The sequence below is a fragment of the Corvus moneduloides genome, chromosome 20 (genome assembly GCF_009650955.1).
Source record: "Corvus moneduloides isolate bCorMon1 chromosome 20, bCorMon1.pri, whole genome shotgun sequence".
Classification (NCBI taxonomy): Eukaryota; Metazoa; Chordata; class Aves; order Passeriformes; family Corvidae; genus Corvus; species Corvus moneduloides.
Window position 1 is genome coordinate 3,916,791 of NC_045495.1, and position 24,741 is coordinate 3,941,531.

General features: G+C 42.2%; 2 protein-coding genes across 2 annotated transcripts in view; both read right to left on the bottom strand.

The window, feature by feature from the left end:
- Positions 1-221: 221 nt before the first annotated feature.
- Positions 222-13,071, bottom strand: NSRP1 (nuclear speckle splicing regulatory protein 1). The gene is made up of 7 exons (XM_032129904.1): positions 12,993-13,071; positions 11,825-11,912; positions 5,456-5,512; positions 5,173-5,304; positions 4,428-4,635; positions 3,730-3,838; positions 222-1,868 (listed from the first exon to the last, which is right to left on the bottom strand). The coding sequence occupies exons 1-7, from the start codon at positions 13,010-13,012 to the stop codon at positions 800-802; spliced, it is 1,683 nt and encodes a 560-aa protein (XP_031985795.1). The 5' UTR covers positions 13,013-13,071; the 3' UTR covers positions 222-799.
- A 967-nt stretch (positions 13,072-14,038) lies between these two features.
- Positions 14,039-24,741, bottom strand: part of EFCAB5 (EF-hand calcium binding domain 5) — a gene marked incomplete at its 5' end in the record, with an annotated part of 29,018 nt that continues 18,315 nt past the window's right edge. Inside the window, 10 exons of the mRNA XM_032130344.1 lie at positions 14,039-14,234; positions 15,533-15,629; positions 15,827-16,056; positions 16,394-16,647; positions 17,425-17,522; positions 18,693-18,845; positions 19,487-19,715; positions 20,457-20,629; positions 21,285-21,574; positions 23,625-23,781. Of these exons, the coding sequence (XP_031986235.1) occupies positions 14,131-14,234; positions 15,533-15,629; positions 15,827-16,056; positions 16,394-16,647; positions 17,425-17,522; positions 18,693-18,845; positions 19,487-19,715; positions 20,457-20,629; positions 21,285-21,574; positions 23,625-23,781 (1,785 nt within the window). The remainder of the gene's footprint in view (positions 14,235-15,532; positions 15,630-15,826; positions 16,057-16,393; positions 16,648-17,424; positions 17,523-18,692; positions 18,846-19,486; positions 19,716-20,456; positions 20,630-21,284; positions 21,575-23,624; positions 23,782-24,741) is intronic.

The following is a 24,741-nucleotide window of genomic DNA, read 5'->3' on the forward strand; positions in this document are numbered from 1 at the left end:
TGTATTCTAAAAGCTATGACCACTGTCAGACATCCTACTTACCTAGTTTGAAGGTAATTTTTATTCTTGAATATGAACCTTTGAACAGAAGACTGACAAATCTAAAATATCACTTAACAAGCAGATACAACTGTGATACATGTAAACACTCATCTGCCTTATTCCATGCAAAAAAGATGCAGTAAAATAACCTACACATTAAAAATGACCCACACATTAGATCCAATATGTATCTTACACTTTATTAACTGTTTCTGTACATTTCCCAGACCAAAACCCACACATAATACAAAATTTGTATCTCAACATGCATATAGCTTACAAAACTCCACACTACATACAGAAATCTCCCAAATCATTATTCAGGCTGTTTTTCTTGCTTTTTCACCCACTTTTACAGGTTTGATTCCCATTTTTGAGAGCAGCAGTGGGTAGCAATGACTTCTCCTAAGAGCTGAGAACACCTGTTTCAGCAGAGCTCACTGTTTTGGCTCCCCCTCCTCAGGGGATGTATTCTCACCCTAAATTGTTTAACACCCCCAGGTCTGTCCAAAATCTTCAAATACCAAGGACATGGTACTGAAGGGCGGGGTGGACAGTCAGCCACATTTAATATTTCAACTGTACAAACACACTAAGGGTGTGTGTCAAGAGACCTCTTAATCCATTCCGAAAGTTGTTCTCTTAAGGGACACACAACTTCTCAAAGGAAAGCCAGGAATAAATAGCTAGGATAACCTTTTCTGTCCAAGAATCTGCACAGCAGTGGCCTTTCCTCTTGGTTGACAGCCCAGGGACATCAATCCTCCTCCTTCTCGATGTAAGGCTTGGTGCTGACTCGGGCCATCTGCCGGGCCAGGTACCGGTCCCGTGCTGACATCACTGTCTCCTCATTGCTCCTTTTGGCAAATTTGCTCATGCTCTCAGGTGCTTTCTGTGCTTGTTCTTTCTCCTCTTTCTCCCCTTCTTCTCCAGCTTTACGTTTCTGCTCAGAAAAAATTCCAGAGCTGGAGCTTCCCTTCTCATCCACCTCTCTGTCTTTTCCCTTTCTCTCTTTTCCCAGATCAGTCTCTCCATCTTTTTCTAAAGATGTAGGAGTACTTCCCCTCCTCTCTCTGTACTTCTTTTCATCACTGCCGTATTTCTCTCTTCTCTCCTTTGCATGATCTTCCCTTTCTCTGTATTTCTCTCCTCTCTCCTTCTCTCTGTCATTGTATCTGTCTTTATCATTTCTTGTTCTTTCTTTCTCTCGTTCCTTCTCTGAGCCCTTCTCCTCTCTCTCCTTTGCCCTCCTCCATTCTCTGCCATGTCCCTCCCTCTCTTTTCTTTCCTTCCCCCTCTGTTTATCATCTTGATCTTCCCTTCTTTCCTTCCCCCTCTGTTTATCATCTTGATCTTCCCTCCTTCTGTAGTGATCTCTATTAGTGTGATCCCCGTGCCTGTGTCGCTCTTCCCTTTCCCTCTGGTAATCCTTTTCATGGGTCCTACTTCTCTCATAATCCTTCTCCCTGTACTGTTCATCATTTCCCCTTCTGCCTGGCCTGCTCTCTCCCCTCTGATGACTTGTTTGGGCTTTGGTGCGTGGCTCTTCCTCCACACTGGATGAGCTTGGTGACCTGGAATGCCTCTGGCTTTTGTGATGTTTAACCTCCTCTTCACTGCTCACAGAGCTCTCCCGCCTTTTCTTCTTCTTCAAATTTACTTTACTATGTTTGTGTCTCTTGTCATCATCACTACTATCAGTTCCTAAGTCGGTATCAGCATCTGGATTGTTCTCTTTCTTAGAGGGCTTCACTCTCTGTCTTTCCGATGGGCATTTGTTCCTTTCACTGGGTTCATCCTGACTGTCAGGTTTTTCTTCCTTTGTCCTACATTTTTTACGTTAGAAAAGAAAAACAACATTAAAAAGCCTGAAATCTTGGACGTTTCTACAAAGTGACTTCTGGTCAGGACTTAGGCAAAAGATGCTGCTTTTTGAAAAGTCTAAGAAAGCAAATCTGTCTGTGGCTCAGGTTCCAGGAATCCAGCACAAAGTATCCATTTCTGGTTCTCTGATGAACATGAGCTGAGGAATTTATCTAAAAGAGTGAGGTTAAGTATGTGCAGCCTCCATCTAAGGAAAACAACATTGATTTGTGTTCCTGTGTAAGCCTGCTGGCAGGTTATAAGTTTTCTTATGTATTTAGTCCTCTATTCACATCAAATAATTATCCAGAGAAGAAGCAGGTTGTGTGTTTTGTTGACAGAGGCAGGAACATGGTTTTTTTGATCTCACATGTGTTCAGACAAAAATTAGTAACTTTCAACAGCTCAAATATTCTTAAATGCAAAATGCTGACCCATGGAGGGGGTCACGCTTTGTCATTCTCTTCTGGCTGATGAGGAAATACATGTTCAGTTGCATGAGCCACACCTCTTCCACTTAATCACACAGCTCCAGTAACAGCCTGTGGGACACTCTCATGAGTCAGCACACCACCAGTTACATTCTATGTCTGCTGAATGCTTGAAGGCACGGACAGCCTATAAACAATGGCTAAAAATTGCACGGAAAAGTTTCGTAATTTACTTAGTAATCCAATTAATTAAAACAACAAAGGTGGATCACTTTAGGGACAATTCTGAGATCTAAACATGAAGCTGTTTTCTCTCTGTATCCTGTTGTACCGCCACGAGAAAGAATAAAATTAAAATATACACCTGAGTTTATTTGAAAGCCTTGCTGGGAACACCATCTACAGGATTATTTGTTTCCCCTGAACTAATTTTATGTGCTAAAGGAAATTCCCTTAATTTGCAAGATTAAAAAAACATCATTTCAAATGGTCTCTACACAGTACAAAATCACATCATCCTGAACACTTCATGGAGAACTCCCCTGTTTCAGATAGCTGAGTAACTTCAGTGATCACTTTCTTCATTTAGGCTAAGAATTTACTTTCTAACAATCCAATCTCAGATCTGGAAGATCTCTTGATGAAAGCTGCATTTTCTTTGGGATGGCAAGCACTTAGCTAGTGACATCCATGCTCAAAACCTCTATCAAATGAGGTTTAACCTGAGTTAATTGTCTCAATGATCAACTACTGCACACAAGAAACATCCCCTTCATCACATTTATCCACAGGGCAGAATGTTACCATTTTAAATAGCTAAATAATTCAGTCTCATCTCAATACTTTGTTTTGGAATGTTCACGTATTAAGATTTCAAAATATTCCCACTGGATTTCCTACATATATCATTCATTTCCTTTTACCACAGCATCAACACTCAATTTAGTTTTTATGCAACTAAATGTGGAGTAAGCACAAAGTTAAGAGACTCACATTCTTTACAGGAAATTCATAGTATATTCATTTCCTATGACTTACTGCTATGCTCATTATTTTACCTCTTGTCTTCCTCATGATTCAAAATGTGTAACTTAATACAGATTGCTAAATATTATATAAACCAAAGAAAATGTAGGTTAGAATAATACCAAGCAGGATTACAAGCATAACTGTCCTCTTGATACCTTTTAGACAGCATCCCTGTCCTGCTTGTTTCATTTGTGTCACTAATGATCATTAGTTATTTACCAAATTATTCAATTAATCAGCTGTTTGAAATTACCAGTTTACGTTACCACTGTTTTGGTGCTCTCTGTCTAATCCTCCAGTGAGTATGGAATCACAGCCAGATGCTGGTTTTTATACCTGAAACCCTTTTGGAATCACATCCTACCTGGCTTCACGGAAGCTGCATTTAGGCATCTCTTCTTCCCCCACTCTCTGGTTTAAAAGATGTCTGTAAAACCCACTGAGATCCCTCTGTTTGGTCACATCCAGGTATGCTGAGAGAAAGAAAAGACAGTTGGATTTACTGTGCCACAAATACTCACCACACACAACTCACAACTGGTAGACACCACCACAACTGCAATCTCCATCTGGGAAGTTTTCAAACCCAAAGAGATAAAAGCTCAGTTACCTGACCTGACCTCACAGCAGACCATGCTTGGAGTAGAAGGCTGGAACAGGTGACCTTCAGAGGTCCACTCCAACCCAATTAATCTTATGATCCTACATCCTGTGCTTTACATCTACTCCTGATACTGATCAGAATGTCTGAGGTGAGAACTGGAAACATCACTGTACCCCAGGCTTAGGAGTCTTCCTTCAACAACTGACCCTCCCTGAAAAATTTAAGTACCAACCCAAACAGTACTGACGCACAAACAGAGGAGCTTCCTCTGTTCCATTTGTAAGACGTGCAAAGGAAAATAGCAGACCAAGGTGGATCTGATTCAGGATCTGTGAACCTGGTCCCCTTTGACTTTAATTATCTTAAGCCTCACAGAGAGACCACCAGATGAATATGTTGTAAATCATGTACAAGGCCCTACTTCTTTTTCAGGACTATTATTTCACTGTGAATCTCACCCTCAAGAGCTGATTCTCTTCTTTCTCTCTCCTCCTCCTCAGCTCTTTCTTGCAGCTTCTTCTTATAGGCTGAAGTCACAAAAGCCTCTTTGTGTGCAAACTCTCCTCCTTCCATTTCACGCTCTTTCTGAATTTTTCTTTCCATTCGTCTTTCCTGTTCCTTCTTTCTAATCTCAGCTGCTTTGAGGATATTGTGGATGTACTTGGGCTGAGGTAGAAGGGAAAAAAGTTACCATGCTGAGAGATAATTGAGGTGGCTGAGAGAACACAAATTGGGATTGATGGAGATGTTGAATTAAGTTGGTAATGGAAGAAAATTGTCAGGAGTTACTCTAATGTGTTCTTCCCCTGATCGATAGCTATCCAAAATAAACTGCCACTCCCTTTCACATCCCTAACATGGCACATTTTCCAGTACCAAGAGAGGTTGCTGTATTCAATCAAAACAGTCATCCCATCTTTGACTAGGAGGATTTTTACTCTAAATGAAAAGAAATGGTTTTTTTGATTTTTTCATCCCTCTGTCTTCCATAACTGTAACAGCCTTGCCCTTCTTTTAAGGAGTGGGAGGCTTCCTTTCATACAGAGAACCTGACAAGAGCCTTCAAATTAAATAGAATAAATAACAATGAAATTATCATTTGTCACTATAATTCAGCAATGCTTTGAAGTCTACAAGTTAACCAGTCATGACTACCCCAAGCAGAGAGAGTTGGACAGACAGGATACATTCTCATGTATTGACCTTTTTGTCATCGTTTCCAGCTAACAGTTTGGCACTGCTTTCTTTCTTCTTCTGCTGCATTTCATCGTAAATACTGTCATATTCATACACCGTAGCATCTTCTTCTAAAGCCTTCTGAATCTCCAGTTTAGTCTAAAACAAAAAAAGGGAGAAGAGATCCAAATAACAACAATGAAATCTTTACTATTTCCAAATATTTCATTCCTATATTGGAATTTAAGCAGATTTATAGTATAAACTGACCCATCAGAACATTGAGAGCAAATTAAAAATAGTCCCTTACCTGTTTCATTGCTTGCTTTTTCAATGCTTCTTTTTGAAGACTTTCCCCAACAGTTGGCTGAAGGAAGCATTGCAGAAACAAAATTAATTACATTGATAATAGTCTTTTTCTACCATTCTAACAAACAACTATATAGTAGTCCAATTACAGGCAGGTGTGATTCAGAAAATACTGGAAGTTTTCCTGCATGTCCATCAGAGATGCAGCAGTCACAAGCAGAGATACTGACAATCACATGAAAAAAGAAAAACTATTCATAGTTAAATACAAAAGTCTGAAAGGATTTGGTGTTTACTTCAAGTCTGATCTGTATCATTAATTGTGTATTTTCAGAAATAAGAACAAACCTAAACAGCATGTACTTCAAATGTTACTGTTTAATTTCTCAGGATTAACATGCTAGCAAGTAACAATACTGATCTTTCCTAAGAAGAAACAGATCCCTATTTAAAATACGTTTTCTAATCATACTTTTACAAAAAAGCTTTGCATTTTATTTACTTTTTTCTTTTAATTAGTTTTGACCTAAACTACATATCTATCTTTTCTCAACCAGTAGGTAATAGTGTTAATTAAACAGATCCACTATAATGGCAGGACTTGTATCCTTGTTTAGGCAATTAAACATCTCAATCCTAAAAAGCAGAAATAGGAAGGGAAAATCCTTTTGCATTTTGGCAGCTTTCCAAGTTTTGCAACTTTGACTAATACATGCTCTGCGTCACATTTTAAAAAGGCAAAGATATTCTGTAATTTGTTCGTAATAAAATTAAAAAATGAAAACCAAGTAGCAGGGAGCTTGGCAGCAGGGACTAAGATCTTCTGAAATCAAACAGAATTAGCACCATCTAAATTCAAACAGATCCCTTGAACACGAAGGCTTTTAAATTCATTTGATGTTTAAAATAAAATAATAACATGTCGTGACCCCTCTTTCTTATCCTATTAAAACTTTAACAGATGTGTCAACAAGGGAAAACACCAAGTGCTTTTCCACAATTTTCTCCAGGACAGACTGTAAACAGTGCAAATCTTTTTTTTTCACTGGTTAATTTCACAAACAGGGAACGAGCTGTGCAGGGATGGAGTTTCATTATACGTGACTCTGTGCACTCTGTCTCTCCCCTCTCCCCTCCCCAGAGGTGCCTGCTTGACTTGGCAAGAGGGCAGTGCTGTGTGAGCAGACACTGGCCCTGTGCTGAGTACCCAGTTCCTCCTCGGCACTGGGAAAGACTAAAATCACAAGTTCTCATCCATTTCTGTCCCTTTACCCAGCTGGCATTTTCACAAAGACCACAGGAACACCTGATATCTTTGGGGGCTCTGTCACCCACCCAGGATGGGAGTAATGAACAGGTACAGACAGTGTTAACCTCTAAAGGACTTTTTTTCTGCTACGGAAACCATAAATAATAAAAGTACTTGCAAACTTCTCTGTGGCTTTTATTTTTTTTAAATGCCAGAAAGATAGTATCTCAGAGGAGTACCAAGTAATTCTAGACTCAGCAAGAGAAGGTGCTACGGTAACACTGTCATTATTTGGAGAAGTACATTTGGTATCATACAACAGAATCACCTGATCTAGAGATATTCTAGACCTTTGCTCACCTCCCACAAACACATGACCTTCATAAATAATACTACAATCAAAACCCCCTGAAACACAGAACATTGAAAATATTCCTTCCTAGCTCCCTCAAAGCAAAGGACTCACAGACAAGGAAAAAGGGGAACTCAAAAGGGCACATATTTCCACTTTTTCTGGTGCTATAATTGGTAAACTTAGATTAAATCCATCTCTGCTTTCCAAATGTTAAACCTTGTGGCTAACAAAGGGAAAATGCGATGTGCACTTTATGGAAGAAAAACCCTGCACTGATTCTGTGCTCATCACTGGAGAGCAGATGCTTGCTATTACCCAGGTGCAGACAACCAGGTAAGGAAGCAGCCCAGGCTTCGGGCTTTAGGAAGCTGAGCTTGGCAGACATGAGCAACGCACAGAGCTGACTGTGGTATCGGGGGCTACACCCTGTCTGCTGCAGCTTGCTGATTATTTGGACTAGAATTGGATATAGTCTTTAATTTATTTATGTAGCTGGTTGGTTGGCTGGTTGACTGGGGGAAGCAGATAGCAGATTATTTAGTTTAAAACCTACAAGAACCCTGGCTTCATTCATCTCATGTTTACCTCTGCTTTCAGTACTGAAACTTAAGTTCTGAAGAATTTATGTTCATTAGTAGTTTACGACCCTGTACTTAATTTTATGACATATACCCTCTTTTGAAAAGGCTATAAATGAGTCAGTATAAACCATAAACAGCCATTTAAAATTACCATAGAACACACATCAGCATTACACAGAAGACCTCAATTTCCTCCTGGTTCTTGGGAAAGAAGATGGTCCTTTGTTTGATGTATTGAGGGTCATCACTGAAGGTTTCCTCTATGGGAAACTCTTACACTGGTTTAACAGAAAGGTACTTCAACAGTGAAGAACCTCCCCTGCACTGTTCCAGAAAGCAGGAGCTCAGTGAAAGACAAAACAGATTGTGCAGTTACAATTACAGAATAAGCTTTATTCCACCAAAATATTTGAAACACTGCTTAGAATGTTTTCCTTGTCTGCCTACATGGAATAAACGCATTTATCTGCAAAGATTATGTAAACACTAAAGTAATACATAATCCTTATTATTGGACATATGATGGTAAAGAAGTCCATCTGCCATTTCTCCAGAGTGGCAGTAAGTTTACAGAAAACAAACACCTTCCCCAATGGTTTATGGCTGACAATTTCCTGTTGTGTTGTGAGCTCTGACAGATGAGAACTTCCTGTCCTTTTGTATTGTTTTACTTATCAACTTCCCATTTATTAAAGGCCCTATAAGCTCAGCAATCTGTCTCATACTTTTTCCCTCCCTCTAGTCAAGCTATTCTTCTGAAGCACAAAGCTTATAGTTCAATATTTTCTGGAAGGAGAAAACATTTTAACCGTATACTGTGAAAGGACACAGAATCCATGCAAATCAAGGAACTCTTGAGAAATGAGACTCTCCAGTCTACCACTGCTACCAGACCATGGAAGAGAGTTTGTACACAACTGAAAAGGTTATTAAAAAAAAAAAAAAAAGCAATAAATTACCCCAATCTGTTAACATTTCTCATGGTTCTCTCAATTTCTTACCTCCTTCTCACTTTAAAATGAGCTACTTACACCCCCATGTACATGGATTTAGAAGTGAATCCTTAAGGCCTGCCCTCATAGAGACCTGTACAATCCAACTACAACCTGCACATGAGACTCCAGTCTTCATGGAAAAGAAAAATAAAAATCACATCAGGCAGAAGATTCCTCTCAATTCACATATGATATGAGTCATGGCTACTAGCAGAAGATCAAGAGAATGAACATGAAAAACAAGTCATGTACACAGAATCAGCTTTCCTCGGCACTCCATCCTAGTTTCCAGAAACCAGATCAAGGACTTCCTGAACTGGAGGATGCACCTGAACCATTGTTTGACATCAAGAGCATCCCTTAATTTGACGAATGCATTTCTGAATCTGTTTATATTTTTCACCATGCCACAGTATCCTGTGGCAAGGAGTTCCACACCTTAACTAAACAACTTCCTTTTGTTTAGACTAAACCAGTTACTTGGTAATTCCATAATATAACTTGCTGCTCATATTATGAGAAATGGCAACATCTCCTTACTTCCTGAATTATTCTTGATCTTACACACATCCTCGAGTTACTCCTTTCCACTTCTCAGAAAACTCTTTTCTAGGAGCCCCTTTACTCTACTTAGTCTTACTTTGCATGGAAACTGTTGCAAAAACTCTGGTCAGCACCAACATCAGTTACTCAGCAAATACTTTTTATTCAGGCTCTTCCTTTGCAAAGTTGTAAATGGTAATGAGTGTTTCGGACCAAACCACTACAAAGGATCTGTAAGTAAAAACCAAAACTCTGAGCCTATGACAGGATATAGTTTTCTGCTTATTTTCAGCTTCTTCCTGCTTAAACATTCCATTTATCTTTAGGTGGTCACTAAAAAACCCACCAAATCCAGCTGATACATTCACAGAAAGTATCACACTGGCTCCACAATCTCTCTCCTGAATTGAGCACCTACTGAGGTCTATGTACAGTTATTTTTTTCATCCTGTCTTAACAAATCAGTTTTGAAAGACTGGTACAGTACAGGAACATATACTGGGTAATTCTGGTGCAATCAAGAAACAGAAATTTTATCTGCTGTACGACAGAGATAATTTCAACTAAACTCCAAAGGTAAAACAGAACAATGAACAGCACACAGGGAATACTGACAAGGCACCTTTTCCCAGTCAACACTGTATTTCAAGAAAATTTCCATCCCAGATGCTCTGTTTCTTATGAACTAACACAAAGACCATCTTCAGCAACTAACATCCATTAATGTACTTAACCACAGCGGAAAAAAATAATCTAAATTCCTTCAGCAAGGACAGCGGCAGAATCTGAGTGAAAAATGCATAGTAATGTTAAAAAAAAGAAGGGAGCAGAAGTTTGGTATCTAATATATAATCACAGACCAAGTCAGGTGTGCAGATTTCCCAGCACAAACTTTATTAGAGTTCAGTTAAAAATACATAATCTCCAGACATTTGAGATGTAGTTCTGACTGATAAAGTAGCAGACAGGAAATGAAACCCCTCCCAAATGCTGCTCCTTATCTTGAAAAGCTCTGAAATTATTACTGAACTAATAAAGTAATTCTGATTTTTAAAAAAAACCAATCTTCTCCGATAAAGGCAGTTATGAGATTATTACTTTTTGCTGGGTATGTACCATACTGATGAGCACAACAACTTCTAAGAGCTTTTATAACAGACTCTGACAGTGAATCTGTCAGCTTTTCTGAAAGGGAGGACACTTGAGCTGTTAAGCTAAAAGTTGGCAGACAGCATCATATATTATTTTTACTAGAATTATTAGCATTCATTCTTTCATTTCAATGTTTCGCTATTAAGAGAAAATGAAGAAGGGAAAAAATACAAGACAGCCCCCAGGAAGGTTCGCAGACCTACCACATGATGTTTAACAACAACAGATTAAATGAGGTTTATTCCTGGGATCTGGAAAATGTGGGGTCAGATCCTTAATGCAGAGAAAGACACCAAATCCCATCTAACAGGGAAAGTGCTCCATTACCATCTCCAGGAGCTGTATCTAAAGGAAAGCCTCTCTCCATAGCCACAGTGGAGGTAAGCATCTCTGAGGACCACAGCTTAGTGAGGAAAAAGATGGGATTTAAAACATTCCTGTCCTGTTTCCTGTAAGCTGCACTGAGATGTTTCATGTTGAGTGGATAACACTAGGAAGGTCCTCAGCCCTTTCACGCCCTGTAAAACGGGAGCTCAGACACCTTCAACAGCAACACTCTGGATTCTGCAATGGAACCAGGTACACAGGGGCTGTGAATTGCTAAATTCAGGCTTTCTGTGACATAAAATTAACAACTGTTAGTTCATTAAAATAAAAATAGATTTTAAATATAAATATTTCAGTGAGTCAGAAACTGACCAAAATTATTTGATGCTTTATTAGCATTGTTTTTCTCAACCACACAAAAGAACAAGCATGGAGAGAAGCTCCAGGGAAGAAAGAACATTTTTGTAGCACAGGTTTCTGTAAGGGCCCCAGCCCAGCCCATATCCCAGCCTGTTCCTGGATACTTCCCGTGCTTCCAGCAGCACATCCAGGTGGGATTTACACAGCGCACAGTGCCCTCTACTGGGGCAGGTACAGAACGAGTAGAGTATTTTGAATGTAATACTTTAAAAGAAATTAAAAATTGAAGAGTACAGAAAAGAACACTGTCACGCAAATTTCATGCATCTTCTTTTGCTTTAGAACTTTTGGGTTGTACAACTTTGCTTTTGTTCACAATATGGACACCATAAAATCAATTACATCAAATTTGGGTGGAATGAACTAAAGGATTAAACACACTTATCCACCACACTTTAAAGTTAGCATCTGAGTGAGATCTGTTGATTACTACTGGGCTTTCTATTTGCAGTCATTCACCAGTGACAGTCAACAAATCTCTTTACAAGCTACAGTTAACTCTAGCAAACAGGTTGTCACATGTGCTGAACTTCTGGAAGAGTTGACAGAAAGTAACAAGAAAATCATCACTTTCATGTAATGTGTACTAAAGAAAATACAGATCATATTTCACACCCAAATCCAAAATGATGACACATATCCTAATGACATTGCCAAAATCTCAAAATCTGATGCAGCCATTAAGGGTTGGACACAAAGAAATTTGCAGAATATGGGGCAAATTACAGAAGAAAATTGTTGAACTGACCTCTTCATCTGACTCATCTGCGAACACTGACAGCTTCTTTGAAACAAGATTTTTCTGTGGCAACTTTTTGGGCATAATAAGCCCATATCTAGAGGAAAAAAAATTAAAAGTCACCTTTAGAATCACTTACAACACAGCACGCTCCAAAACAAAACATCTACAATTTACATTTACAATTTGAAAAGTAAAAGATCAGCATCAACATAATGTATCAAAGTTATATGTGAGCAGCCTTTGCAGCAGAGCACACCTGCCAGCTTCTCCCAGAGCTCCTGCAGTCTTTTGCCATGCAAAGTTTCTGGATGCAATGATTGTCCTAAATCAAGACACAAATCCCTCTTGTCCAGAGCTCTCCAAATTATTTACTTTTCTCTCTCAGAGAAGTAAGAAATTATTGTTTAATCTGAAGGGATTTAGCCTTTGTGTACACCAGGCACTATTCCATGGCTACATTTGCAGTGCAGTAATTTCATGTTTTGCTGGTGATGTAAACCACAGCTACAGCTATGGCAAAGGACAAGATTTACAGTCAGATTATATCGCGCTGAGATTGATTAACCACACACAAACAACTCTTCTACTGACAAAGTCCATCTCTGTGCTAAACCCACTTCCCTTTGGTGCTGAGCAACCTCTAAATCGGAGATTTCTTGCCCACCTGCCTTTCCCTGAATCCATCACTGAGCCAATATTTCGCCACAGCGTGTATGGCTGAACTGACTGGAACACCCCATCATTCTGGGGGTATCACACCATCCCTGTGACCGCTGTTCGCTTCCGTGAGCCCTGAACCCGCCCCTCAGCTCCGTCTGACCCGGCTGCGGAGGCCGAGCGGGAGCCGCTGGCCCGGCCGCTGCCGGTGCTCGAGGGTGGGAGGTATGAGGGAACACTGAGGAGATTCTCCTCCCTAAGAGTGAAAAATAACGCCGGGCAATACCGCCACACCCTCAAGGGCCCGCCCGCTGTTTTGAGTTTTGTTTGTTTTTAATAAACACAGTTTTAAAGTCAGGCCAACACAGCGAGGCCGAGCGGCGGACACCTGGGATAAGCGAGTCCCTGGGCAAGGGTCTTCCAGCGCCCGCCCTCAGCGCCAGCCCCAAATCCCCCCCCCGACCGCTGCCCCGCGGCCCCAGCGGGGCCCGGCCGCCCTGGCCCTGCCGGCACTCACTGCTTGCCCAGCGCCGCCATCTTGTCCGGCCGCCTCCCCCGCGCTGCCGCTGCTGTTCCGCGGCCGCAGATTCCTCGCGGCCGAGTCCTCCCCACGCACTTTCCCCGCCCGCCCCGGAGCCCCCCACGGCACCGCGCCGCAGTCCCGCTCCGGGAGGGAAGCGGAGAGCGGGAGGAGCGGGCTAGAGGCGGCGGGGGATTTTTTTTTTTTAACCGCTCGGTGTCGAGGGGAGAAAGTGCTGATAGGGGAAGGGCGATGGCGGGCGCTTCTGAGGGGAGCGGCGGGGGAAGGCGAGCGCGCCTCAGGGCAGTGGCGGGAACGGTCCCTGAGGAGGGGAAAGCCCCTGAGGGGGAACGGCCCCGAGACGCTCCCGGGGCCACCGGTGGTCGTCGGTCCCCGGGCCGGGGCTGAGGAGCCGCATTGTCGTCGTCGTCCCCCCCCATCCATCACCGACTTGTCACTTGTTTCCCGCTAAAGGCTGAAAGAGGAGTTTAATTTCCCAAAATGTTATTAAAAAAGTGATTCTGCCAAAAGGGACGTTATTGGAAAGATGAAATCTCGCTGCAGACAGTGCAGTTGCTGTAATCTCAAGCTTTATCCCAATAAGAAAGCTTTTTGTGTTATAATAATAGTGCTGGGCTTTTCTGCAACGTGTTCAGAAGAACGTTACAAAATGCTGATTAACAACCTTTATTTAAAATTATTCCTAAAAAGTCATTTAAGGAGACCGAGCCTTGAAAATTTTTGCTGTATCATTTATGAGCATCGTAACTTGGGAACCATAAAGATGTCCCTTCCTCTCTTTTTCCCATCAGAATCAATTAAAAAAACCCCTAAAACTTTGATTAAGCCTTTAAAATTTAGTAGCTATACTGGCAAAATTTTTTTCTTTAATGTTTCTATTGCTTTTTCTTCATAATCCTTAACAGACTCCCTCTCATCTTGACTAATAATCCCTAATAGACTTCAGCCATTCTTACAACAAATACTAGTGGCTGTGCATAAAAATCAACAGTTAATTTAATAAAAGATGTGAAACACCAGAATCACGAGGGTTAGATTAGAAATTAAGAAATTTAATTGGAGGCACACAAGAACTGGTTGCCAAAAGGGGCTGAGGTTGGTTTTTTTCGGTGTGTTAGCTCTTTGTGATCTCCGCGAGCGCCCGGCAGGTGTGAAGCCACTGGTACAGGTACTCGGCTGGAGCAAAGCCCTGCTGCCACATTGCTTCTTGAGGGACACCTGGGACAAAAAACCAGCTGTAAATACAACAGGGAAAGTCAAAACTGTGAGCAGTGTTGCCACAAGAACAGAAGATCTTTCCCTCAGCAGAGTTTACCCTGAGTCCAGTAATGCCAGGAATGGTGATGCTTTGAAAAGCACACAGCTGTATTGTGACAGTGACCTGTCAAGTACTGGCTTTCTACTATAATTTATCTGGTTTTGTGGTGGGTGCCCTGTTGTACAAAGTGCTCTGCTATATTTTAATGCTAAACCAGCACATATATATGGAACATATGGACATTACCTGATGTTCATTTTAAAGGATTTCCCATAATTATGACTTATACCTGCATTCACACCCCTGATCTGACACTGCTCTCTCAGAATAGGTTCCATCCTGGGAAACCAACCTTTCCTAGCACACCAGCAGTTTCCAAAGCTACATTCTCTAAGCTAATTAAACCTACATCCCTAACTGTAGGAAAACTGGATGCTCTAGGCCTGTTTTGTTCTTTCCAGCGAATTAGTTTAATATATATAAGGAGAACACATGAAAAGAAGCTGTGACTGCCACAAGTGTTTACTCTTTATCAGCAGGCAGGGTACTGTTGATAAATATCCCCAGCTAAAGTAATAACTCTTGTCCACGTTTGGGTTTTAACAGACCTCTCAGACTGGTATTAGATCATGAAGAGAGAGGTCTCAATGAGAACAAGTAATTTCTCTTGCAGAGATATTGCAAATAATAGTAACAGCCTCTTGACTGTTCTGGCACCAAAAAAAGCTCACGTTTATTAAAGGAGAGAACGACAGACTGAAAAGCAGCTCCTGTCTATGGCCCGTGAGTACATTAAGCACTTGGCAGATGGTGTTTATGAGGAGGACAGCTCACACTGTGTGTTCCTGTTTGGAGTTGGGTCAGTCCCTAGGGCAGGGCATGGAGGTCTGAAGCAGATTTGCTTGCCAAAAGAACCATCATTCTTCATGTCTTTACATATTATTTGCCAAAAGAACCCTCATTCTTCATACTTATCGGGAGGTTTACAATGAGATCACTTGTTCTGGAAGGTTTCAAAGCTAATCTGCTCTCCTTTCCTGAAGGCAGTGAATTTTGAGTCTAAATTTAACAGGTTGATTTCTATTGACCAAAAACATTGCAGATATTTAGGGCCCTTTATCTGTTGTTCAATCTATTGTGAAATCAAAGTTAATTTCTGAAGTAAGGCCCTTAAAAGCACTCAGCCGAACGTTGCCATTGACACGGTTTCATTGTTGAACCGTGCCTGGTAACCTCACACTGAGTTTATGATATTTACCAGTGATGAGGTCCAGCAGCAGCTCTGCTTGAACTTGCACAGATGAAGCAGTTGGATCAAAGCAATAAATCTCCTGAATCAAATTGTCATCGAGTTTCTGCAATGCAGAGAACAAAAAGATTAGGGTGTTTGTGAAAAGCTTTGTGAAAGACAGAATGAAAGGTAGATGAGAAACATATAGGAAATCTATAGGTAATGAATTATTTCACTGCCATTTCCCCCTTGGCAAATTCCACTGTATCTTCTTGGAGGAGGAAGAATAAATAACAAACACTCAACAATTTGAATTCTCACCAGTTTACACTGATTCCAGCTCTCAGTCTCCTCTGAGCCCTTCCAGTCTGAATGCAAAAGCAACAGCACAGCCTTAACTACATCATGTACCAGAGCTGGGGGTTCTGCACAGCTCTTTATTCCAGCAAAGCTCTCAGCATCAAGTTTCCGGACACACTCACGCAGCTCCTGCAGCATGAACCGGTGGAACAGAATCCCCGCATGCCTCACGTTTGCCACACGTTCTGCCTCTGCAATCAAAAACAAACCTCTCAAGAAGCTGCTCAGAAACATCTGCTACTCAAGACATACATTATAGAGACAGTCTACGTGCTAGATCCCTGAGGGCAACAATGCCTGCTTCACACCTTTCATTTCAGGACAAGTACCCTGTGAGCCAGAGTTAAAATCTGCCCATTCTGTTTAACTCTACTCTGCTAAGCACCAAGACTTGCTCAGGAGTAGTTTATCTATACCAAGGATTTGTATTTGTCTTTCCATACTTGTAGGAATGATACTTTTAATACAGTTTTGCTGAGATTCCTAATTTCACCCCAAAAAACTATCTCACATCTGTATGCACAATACCCAGCACGTGTGTTGGTTCTGCTTCCTCTAGACACCTCTGCAGGATCTCCGAGCAGGCAGCTTGGGCCATCTTTAGCATTTTCTGCAGGTCTTTCTGTTCCTCAGGTGGTAATTTCTTGTGCTGTCCGATGCTGATATCGAATATGCCGAGAGTTTGTCTTGATAGGTCATGGAGAGGTACTGCAATGTGGTATTCTCCATGGATAGAAGTGAGAGTGACCTCTGAACTTTCTGTGCTCTTGAACAGGTAATCTCTGAAATGAAATGTGCTAGGCTTTACCATACTGGTTTGTTTTGGTGATTTACTTAGCATATTTAAGTAAGATGCCATTCATCTCTTGTTGTTAAAATAAAGGTATTACATTACTAAATCATAGTTTGTTTCCTTGAACTGAAATTTGCACAGCTCTAAGTATCATTCAAGGCATATACACAAAGGAAAAATAGCATTGGGAACACAATGTTGCTTAGCCAAGGTGATTGCTGAAAATCACGAGACTTTAACTAATGTTGCTTTAAAAGCAGTTTGCTGTTTCTAACTGCACTGACGTTTGTTCTACAGAGTTTTATAAAAAGTAAAAACAGCTGCTGGAACAGCAAATGGCTGTTCAAGCAACTTTGACAACAAGGATGATATGCTTAAAAGACAAGTCTGTGAGGATTTTGGCAGTGGAAGGAAACAGAGAATTGAAGGAAATGAGACTAATATGTCCAGGAAAAAATACAGATTATTCTAAAGAGCAAAATGGTTCTGTGCAGGCTGTAACCCTGCAAACCTTGGCAGCTCAGCTGGTAAGCATTAAGTCAGAAGTTAAGTTTTTGCAGCCTAAAGTCAAAGAGAAAATACTCCTCAGCCCTTCACAGTTCAGTGCCATGTGCGTACGCACCAGCAGCCTTGATAGTGAGAGAGCTGCAGCCAGACACTCTCTCAGGGCTGCACTGCCAGGGGCTTCATGCAATGTAGGTCAGCCTGATGCAGACTGAGTCAAGGAGCAAAGGGGACCAGTCCCATTGCAGGTGCTGCAGCCTACCTGAGGAGGTTTTCCTCTCTGAGGAGAACAACAGGAGAGCTATGGATTTCCTTTTGTCCTGTGTTATCTGTAGTGATCATCTTGCACAGAGCATAGTTCTGATAAAGAGAAAAGAGAGGTTTAGCTGCATCCAAGAAAGCAACAGATATTTTGAAGCTTGGAGAGGGACGAAATGGTTTCTTTCTCACAGGAAACTCCTATGTCCATTCAAGAGCAATGGGATGGTTTAGAGACATCTCCCAACAATGCTTAGTTTTATTCCCAGACATACATGAAGAATGTGCCCTGGACCTCCCTCAGCCAGACTATTTAATCCACCCCAGGCTCCACACTGAGGAACACCCACAGGCCTAGAGATCTCCATTCTTTTTCCCATCCTCTTGCAGTCCTTTCTCATGTCATGTTTGTGTCAGTGTGGTTGACACATGAAAAGCACAGAGGGGAGCGAGTGACCTGGCTATCAGGCAGCTAACAAGGGAACAGTGCCTAGCCTGGAATGACAACAGAATGCTGCCAACATAAACCATGCTTATCAGAGGAAGCAGCTGAATTATGGCTGCAGCAGATGTCATACAGACTTTAGGATGACACGGGATCAGTCCTAAATATTGCATAAACTTTTCATCTTCTTAACTCACTGGTACATGAAGCGACAAACTTCCCAGGGCCCAAGTGCCTGCTGTAGAACTGGAATCTGACCTGCACGGAGCGGGGCTGCCTTTACAAGCTGGCTAATTGGGAACCAGTCACTTCCTGAGCTGTATTTATGTCTTGGCTGCTGACATAAGTTCAGAACAAAGAGCTAATACATTAGCTGGAACATTCTCTTGTCCCTATAAAATACCGTAATTTTGACATGCAGAGAATCTCCAAAGAGAAGCATTTCCCTTTGTGGAAGTCCCAGACAGCAAAGCTGTGGATGGATGGATGGGTGGGTGGGGGGTTCTGCTCTATTGGTTGCTATGCAGCAGTTAGCACTGAAGTAGGAGAATATTCCCCTTTCCTATGGAGAAAGGGTTATACTAGCAGTGCTCTTGAATTCTTTTACATGGGTGGATGAAAAGAATGAAGAGGGATCTCCCTTACAGAGGGAATCTTCCCTCTCTACCTTTGTAGACCTTTTGTTGCACAGGCAGGCACAAGAATCTTGTGCAGACTTCAGCTTTAATGATAAAACCACTGGGAAAACACAGGCAGCTGGAGATGGCACGTCCTCTCTAAAGCAGCCTTTCAGCCCCTGATGATTACAGACCTTTTCTCTGCAGTACCTTGTCTTTGCCAGGTGCCACCAGATAGGTTGTGACAGTGTGGATGCTGGGTGTCCTGGGATACAACCAGTCCAGAGCAGTGACAGCCACTTGTAGGACATTTTCCCTCATGCAGATGTGGTGGTAGGCTTTGCTGAATGCATGGCAAACTCCCTGTGAAAGCAGAATTCCACCAAGTGAGCCAGACAATTCCGCATGATTTGGGGAGAAAAAAGCTGAGGAAATGTTCACGTTGTAACAAATTGCTTTAATCAGAATTTGTAAAGCGGAAAAGTGGCTGTGAAATGTCCCTTATCAAATAATGCTCTGAAGTACTGAGTACCCGGTCACGGCCAAGTCCTTCACAAGACAGAGCTGATTTTCAGTGGAAATAGCCAAATGGACTGGTAAGGTTGGCTTGCTGCGCTCCCTGCTGCCCAGATGATGCAACCACAGTAAGGCTGATCCCAAAGACCATCCGGACGGCTGTCGCTTACAATTATTCCACCACGTAAAAAGTAAGGTTTCATATCATTTTATAGAAATAAACACAAATATGAGATTGAGAGCTTGAGGAAATAAAAGCTGCTATCTTTGGACTTTGCACAAAAGGTCAACTAACTTCCTAGTCAGGAGAAGATTAAATAAATTATTGATGAAGTGATACCTCAATAAATTTCAGATCAGATGCTAATCAGCAGGATACTGCTAAGGTGCTCTTCTAACACCACTTTCACCATATACTGCAGAACAAACGTAAAATTCACAAGTTTTTTGCAGGTTGGAGTAACAAACTGCTTTCTGATGGTGCCCACCTCGTAGAAGGTGATCTCATGGGTCAGGAAGATGGATTTCTCACACTGGTCCTGAAGAGTGTCAAGTCCTAGAATGCCAAAAACTCTCCAATGAGCATCGTGCAGGGGCAGCACCAGGAGTGAACCTTTCCTCTCCTCCACAGGGCGGTCAGAGTTCCAGAAGTGAACATTTCCATGAAGCTGAACTCTTGGAACATAGACTGGCTGTCCCTGGTCAATGGCTGCAAAGCTGAAATATAAGTTTATGAGGAGGTTTGTCAGGAGGAGCAGAAAACCTTTAGTGAACCAGTAAGTACTGCAGCTTTGATCTCTCCCTGTTTTTTGGCATCAGAGAAGGAAGGTGTGAGCTCCATACCCTGACCACACTCAGCAATACCACATTTACCACTTGCATCCCAAAGGCAGTGGTAATAAATAGGCACATTTCATCCTTAGGACATTTTAAAAACATCAGTTAATAAATGGAATGAAGAGGAATACAGAAGCAAGCAGCAGTTACATTTAATAGGTTAGAGGCAGCAATGTTTGAAGAGACAAATATGTCTGGCTTTTGGAAATGACAAGTGAAGAAGCATGAAAGCTGTTTATACCATAAACCCTAGGGAAGGAAAGGCATTGTTCTCAAAAATATCCTGTGGATATAAACTGGCGTAAGGGAATTAATTTTTAAAGAAGAAAATGTAGGCCCAGTGCCACAAACATTTGCTAAAGGATGAGATTTATTAGACTGTGAGCTAATCTCCCCAAGGAAAGGAGTGAAATCCCAGACAGAGCAGTTCTAAGCAGACCATGCGGAGTATAGGATAGGAGTATAGTGTATAGGATATTGGCTCATTCCACAACGGTCTCTTGGGGAGATTTCCTCTCTGGAGTACTCCATCAACCTCAGTTTCCAGTGCATCCCAGACACTGCCCTGTACCTTCCGAACAGTTTTGAGGAAAAGGAGCAGTTATTTGCAGTTTTTCTTACCTTACTCCTTTCATGTCTCTGTGCAGTACCTGGTTTAGGACGTAGGGAGCATCGTCTGCGGTACAGGCCACATAATGCAGGAGAACCTGTCCCTGCTCTGGGGAGAGCTGGTTCTCCTCCAGAAGGGCAATATATGCACTGATCCTCTTGTTATCCCCGTGGGCTTCCATGTCCTAGCAACCAAACATTTCCCATTACAGTCTGTACATTAGCCACTGACACTTATTACATGGACTTAGCACTTGTTTAATTTTTGCTGTGATGCTGCTCTGGGTCACTGAGTTTGTGTCACCACCCCCATGACGTGGCTGTGTCTCTGCTGTGGCCGTGTCTGCCCAGTGCACTCAGTGACAAGCACAAACACTCAGTATTTTGATTGGCAAGGAAAACTGATTTCCTTTTCCCTGTTGCTAATGGGGAGGAGTAAATAGAAAAATAATGCCTAACTATAACCTGTGCCTGAGCAAAATCCTATGGATTTCTCCTCCAATAGGAGATTCCTTTAAGAATAAAACAAGTGACATAATTGCCACATTTACAAACCTAGACAATACTGCAAAAACACTTCAGCTACTGAGAGAAGTTTGGCTGTAAGGAGGGCTTTAATGGCAAGGACAAACAGCTAAAATTGCAGCTGTAAATTAAAAATGAAACTATTTCCACTACAAATTAACCATCTTTGTCCCAAACTGACTCTGGTGTGTTTCATTTTAGAAGCTCCAAAACTACAGCTGTGGATTTCCAGGTCTGATCTGAGTCAGCTCTTCTGTAAGTGAGGCAAAATTGTTCATGAGATTCCCTCTGTACTGGCAGAGCAAGGATGCCTACCTGGGACAGGGCTTTAAACACTGCTTTGTACACTGGTTCCATGCTTGTTCCGCTGGTCTCAGCCGCTTGCTGGATATCTTGCAGCCATTTCCTCCTGGTTGAGCTTTGCAAGCTCTTGGTGTGACTTTTCCCCACCCTCGTGGTCAGGAATCTCACCAAGTGATCAATAGTTTCATCCTCATTGCCGGTGAACTCGGAAGCAATTAACTCAAGGAAAGTCTGGAATGCCTTTGGGGATAGCTTCCCCACTCTGCTGAGCTGTGGGTATCGGGAGCAAAGCTGCTCCTTTGCTAGTAGCAAAAAACCAGAAAATAAGATAGGGAAAATCTAATTGATTAATCAGTTTTGCAAAATACGAATCAAGACTTAAATTGGCTTTGGGTGGAGTCCATCCAGTCCATCATTCTAGGTTTCTTTCAGCTATCTCCTACATGGAAGTGGTCCCAATGGCAGGTAACCTCCAGTTTCCAGACTGGACACAGCCTTTTCTCTAGATGCCTGCTTTTCCTCCTGAAAAGAAGGGAAGAACCCCGCACAGCCCTGGTTTCTCTCCAGGGGCTGGTTAACTCCTCAGGCAGTCTGTCAGAGCTGTCCCAGCGCGGCGCGGGCTCTGCCCAGCCCCGGCTCTGGGCTCACGGGGGTGCTCTTGCACAGCCGGAGAAACGAGCAGGCGCTGCCTGGCTCCAAGAGCCCGGGGGTCTCTGTGACTGATGCTTCCATCATCTCTTCTGCATCCTGATTTCAAATCCTGTTGGACCCGAATATGTCCCTGCTCATGGCAGGGTGTTGGACTAGATGATCTTTATAGGTGCCTTCCAATCCAAACCATTTTATCATCATTAGCACTGATTTTAGCTGTAGAAGTAGCAAGTACTTGGCTCCAGTCATGGTGGAGCTGACTGTTAATGCTGCCTTATCCAGCCCATCATCTACGGAACATTCAGTATTCTAATTTAATTTCTGGTTTTCTGACAGAACTAGGATGGAGAATTTTTTGATCATATAAAATGTTTGGATTTTCACTTCCACTTTCTCCTCACTTTGAAGAAAGGGATGAAGAAAGAGAATACGCATGAAGTTGAATGTGCTATGATCACTTCCTTCACTACTGAGCCATAGCATAATGAATTATTTTCCCCATTATATCTAATGCTACACTTTAGGACAATCAAGTAATTCTACTCACTTTTTACTCTGTGTTTCCATCCAGGAGAAGTGAAATGTCTGTGAACCCTTCCCCCAAACCTGCTTGTTCCACATCCTTGAGAGATTAGGTTGAGGCTGCTAGAAATAGTTTATGTTGCTGGTAGGTGGTATTGATTTTGCTATGCTCCCTTTCTATTTATTTGTCCTTTATTTTATGAGCTCTTCATGGAAGGGACTGTGTCCTTCCATATTTCTGTGGTATGTTCTGGCATGCTTTGAATACAAGGGAGCAGTAAACTGCCAGTTTCTCCCGGCTGGACAGCCTGGAGATGATTAACTGTGACATGCTGGTGTGCTCCCCACCCCACCAGCTGCCTCCAGTGAGCTAAAGGATAAAGAGATTTTGGTGGTTGCCAAAGTGAGCCATTTTTAGTGATTTGCAGCAGAACAAGCAGCATGAAGATGAGCATGGAGATGAAAAAAACAGTCCTCTCCATCCAAGCACACATGCAGACATGTTCACAATTGCTATTACAGTGTTTCAGAGCACCTTATGCCCACATGTTAATATGCATGAGGCTGCCAGACCGGTTCAGGCGAACCTGCAGCATTTCTGCTGGACCCAAGTCTTTTCTATCAAGGACCAAATTTGCTAAGTTTATGCAGTGAAATAAACCAACAGAGAAATGAGACTCGAAGCTGCTCTGTAATTCATGAGAGCTGTGTGACAGTGTGGATAACTACGGGCTATTTGAGACCCATAAGGAAAGCTGTTCTCTGCTGTAAGGTACATTCCTGCAGGAAGCACAGTAAAATGTATCTATCAAAAATAGCTGGATAACACAGATGGACTGGACTAAAAGTGCAAACATGTCCTCAGGCTTTATGTGTGTTTTTTCACTGCCGTATCACATGTATACACATTGCATGTTACAGCTGAAATAATTTTTCAACACATCCCACTGTCATGAAAACATCGGGCTACTCTGCCTGGGAATCTTGCACAGGAGGAGGGGATGGAGCAATGCATTAACAAATAGGTCTAGGTAACTGTTACTTTCCATTTTACACCTCATACTGTGTATGCTTATGACTGCTTACAAAACCAAAGTGGTGCTTGCAACAATGTCATTAGCCCTGTCACTGAATGGTTGAAGGCCTCCTGTGTTCTCACAGAGCAGAGATTTTCCTTACCCTTTATCAAGGCCACTTTTCCCATGCCTCCCTCGAATCTGCTCAGAACAGCAACCACCTCTTTCAGGTCCAGAGACCCACATGCATTGCTGTCCCACTTTTCAAAAAGTGCCTCCAAAAGCTGCTTCCTTTGGGCCATGTGAGACATGTGGTGAACCTGCAACAGAGGAACAGTTTGGTAACTCCTGGACACTGATGCTGCTTTGGTAACTCCTGGACAATGATGCTGGACACCACACAAGTGTGGACACTCTGCCAATCACATCATTCCTATGGGCCAGGCTGAATCTGTACACACACGGCTCAGACCTAGAGCTGAATCATCAAACCTGGGAGATACTTAGAAACACTAAACACAGGTGACAGTTCAGTTTACCAGGCAGAACTAGCACTGCAGAGTTATTTCACAGTGAACAAATGAAGCCTGTGCTGGATTTAAGGTGAGGTCAGCTCAGGTAAGTGCAAGTCTCCCAGAACACAAATGTCTTCCCAGCAAGAACTAACAACAGCCTTGTCAGTGACACCCCAAGATGTGACAGTTCATCTTTCTGTACACTGTTATTTTGCTGGTGCTGCCCTGAAGTGTGTGGGCTCCAAGCAAATATATGTTACCATTTGTCCTCTAAACCCAGCATAGAGGGATAACTGGCTGCAGTGGAATTCTCTCAAAGGCCAAAATACTGGCAGTGTGTGCTGTGTTCAGTGAGGACTATGGAGCCGTCAGATCCAATATCTCATCCAAATTAGGTCAGCAGCACAGAGGGAAACCAGAAAGAGATCTGAGGAAAACACAGCTAGAGAAATGCACCACAAAACAGACCTGAAGTAATATGAGGTACCCTGATGCTGGGCATGAGGAAGGGGAATTTTTTTTTTCAACACATGGCAAGAGCACCTTGTAACTTAAAGAAGCCTGTGCACACATCCAGCCATGCACATAGCAAACCCAAACACACTTGTTTTAAAATCCTCCCCAAATATCCACAATCTTCTGTGTACATGCCAGTGCAGTAGGTCAGAGATCAGGTTCTTGGCTATTATAAAGGTGAATAAACAGAATGGAATGTTTTGGGCTCTTTCACAATTAACTATCAACTGTTGTCTCACTGAGTCCAAC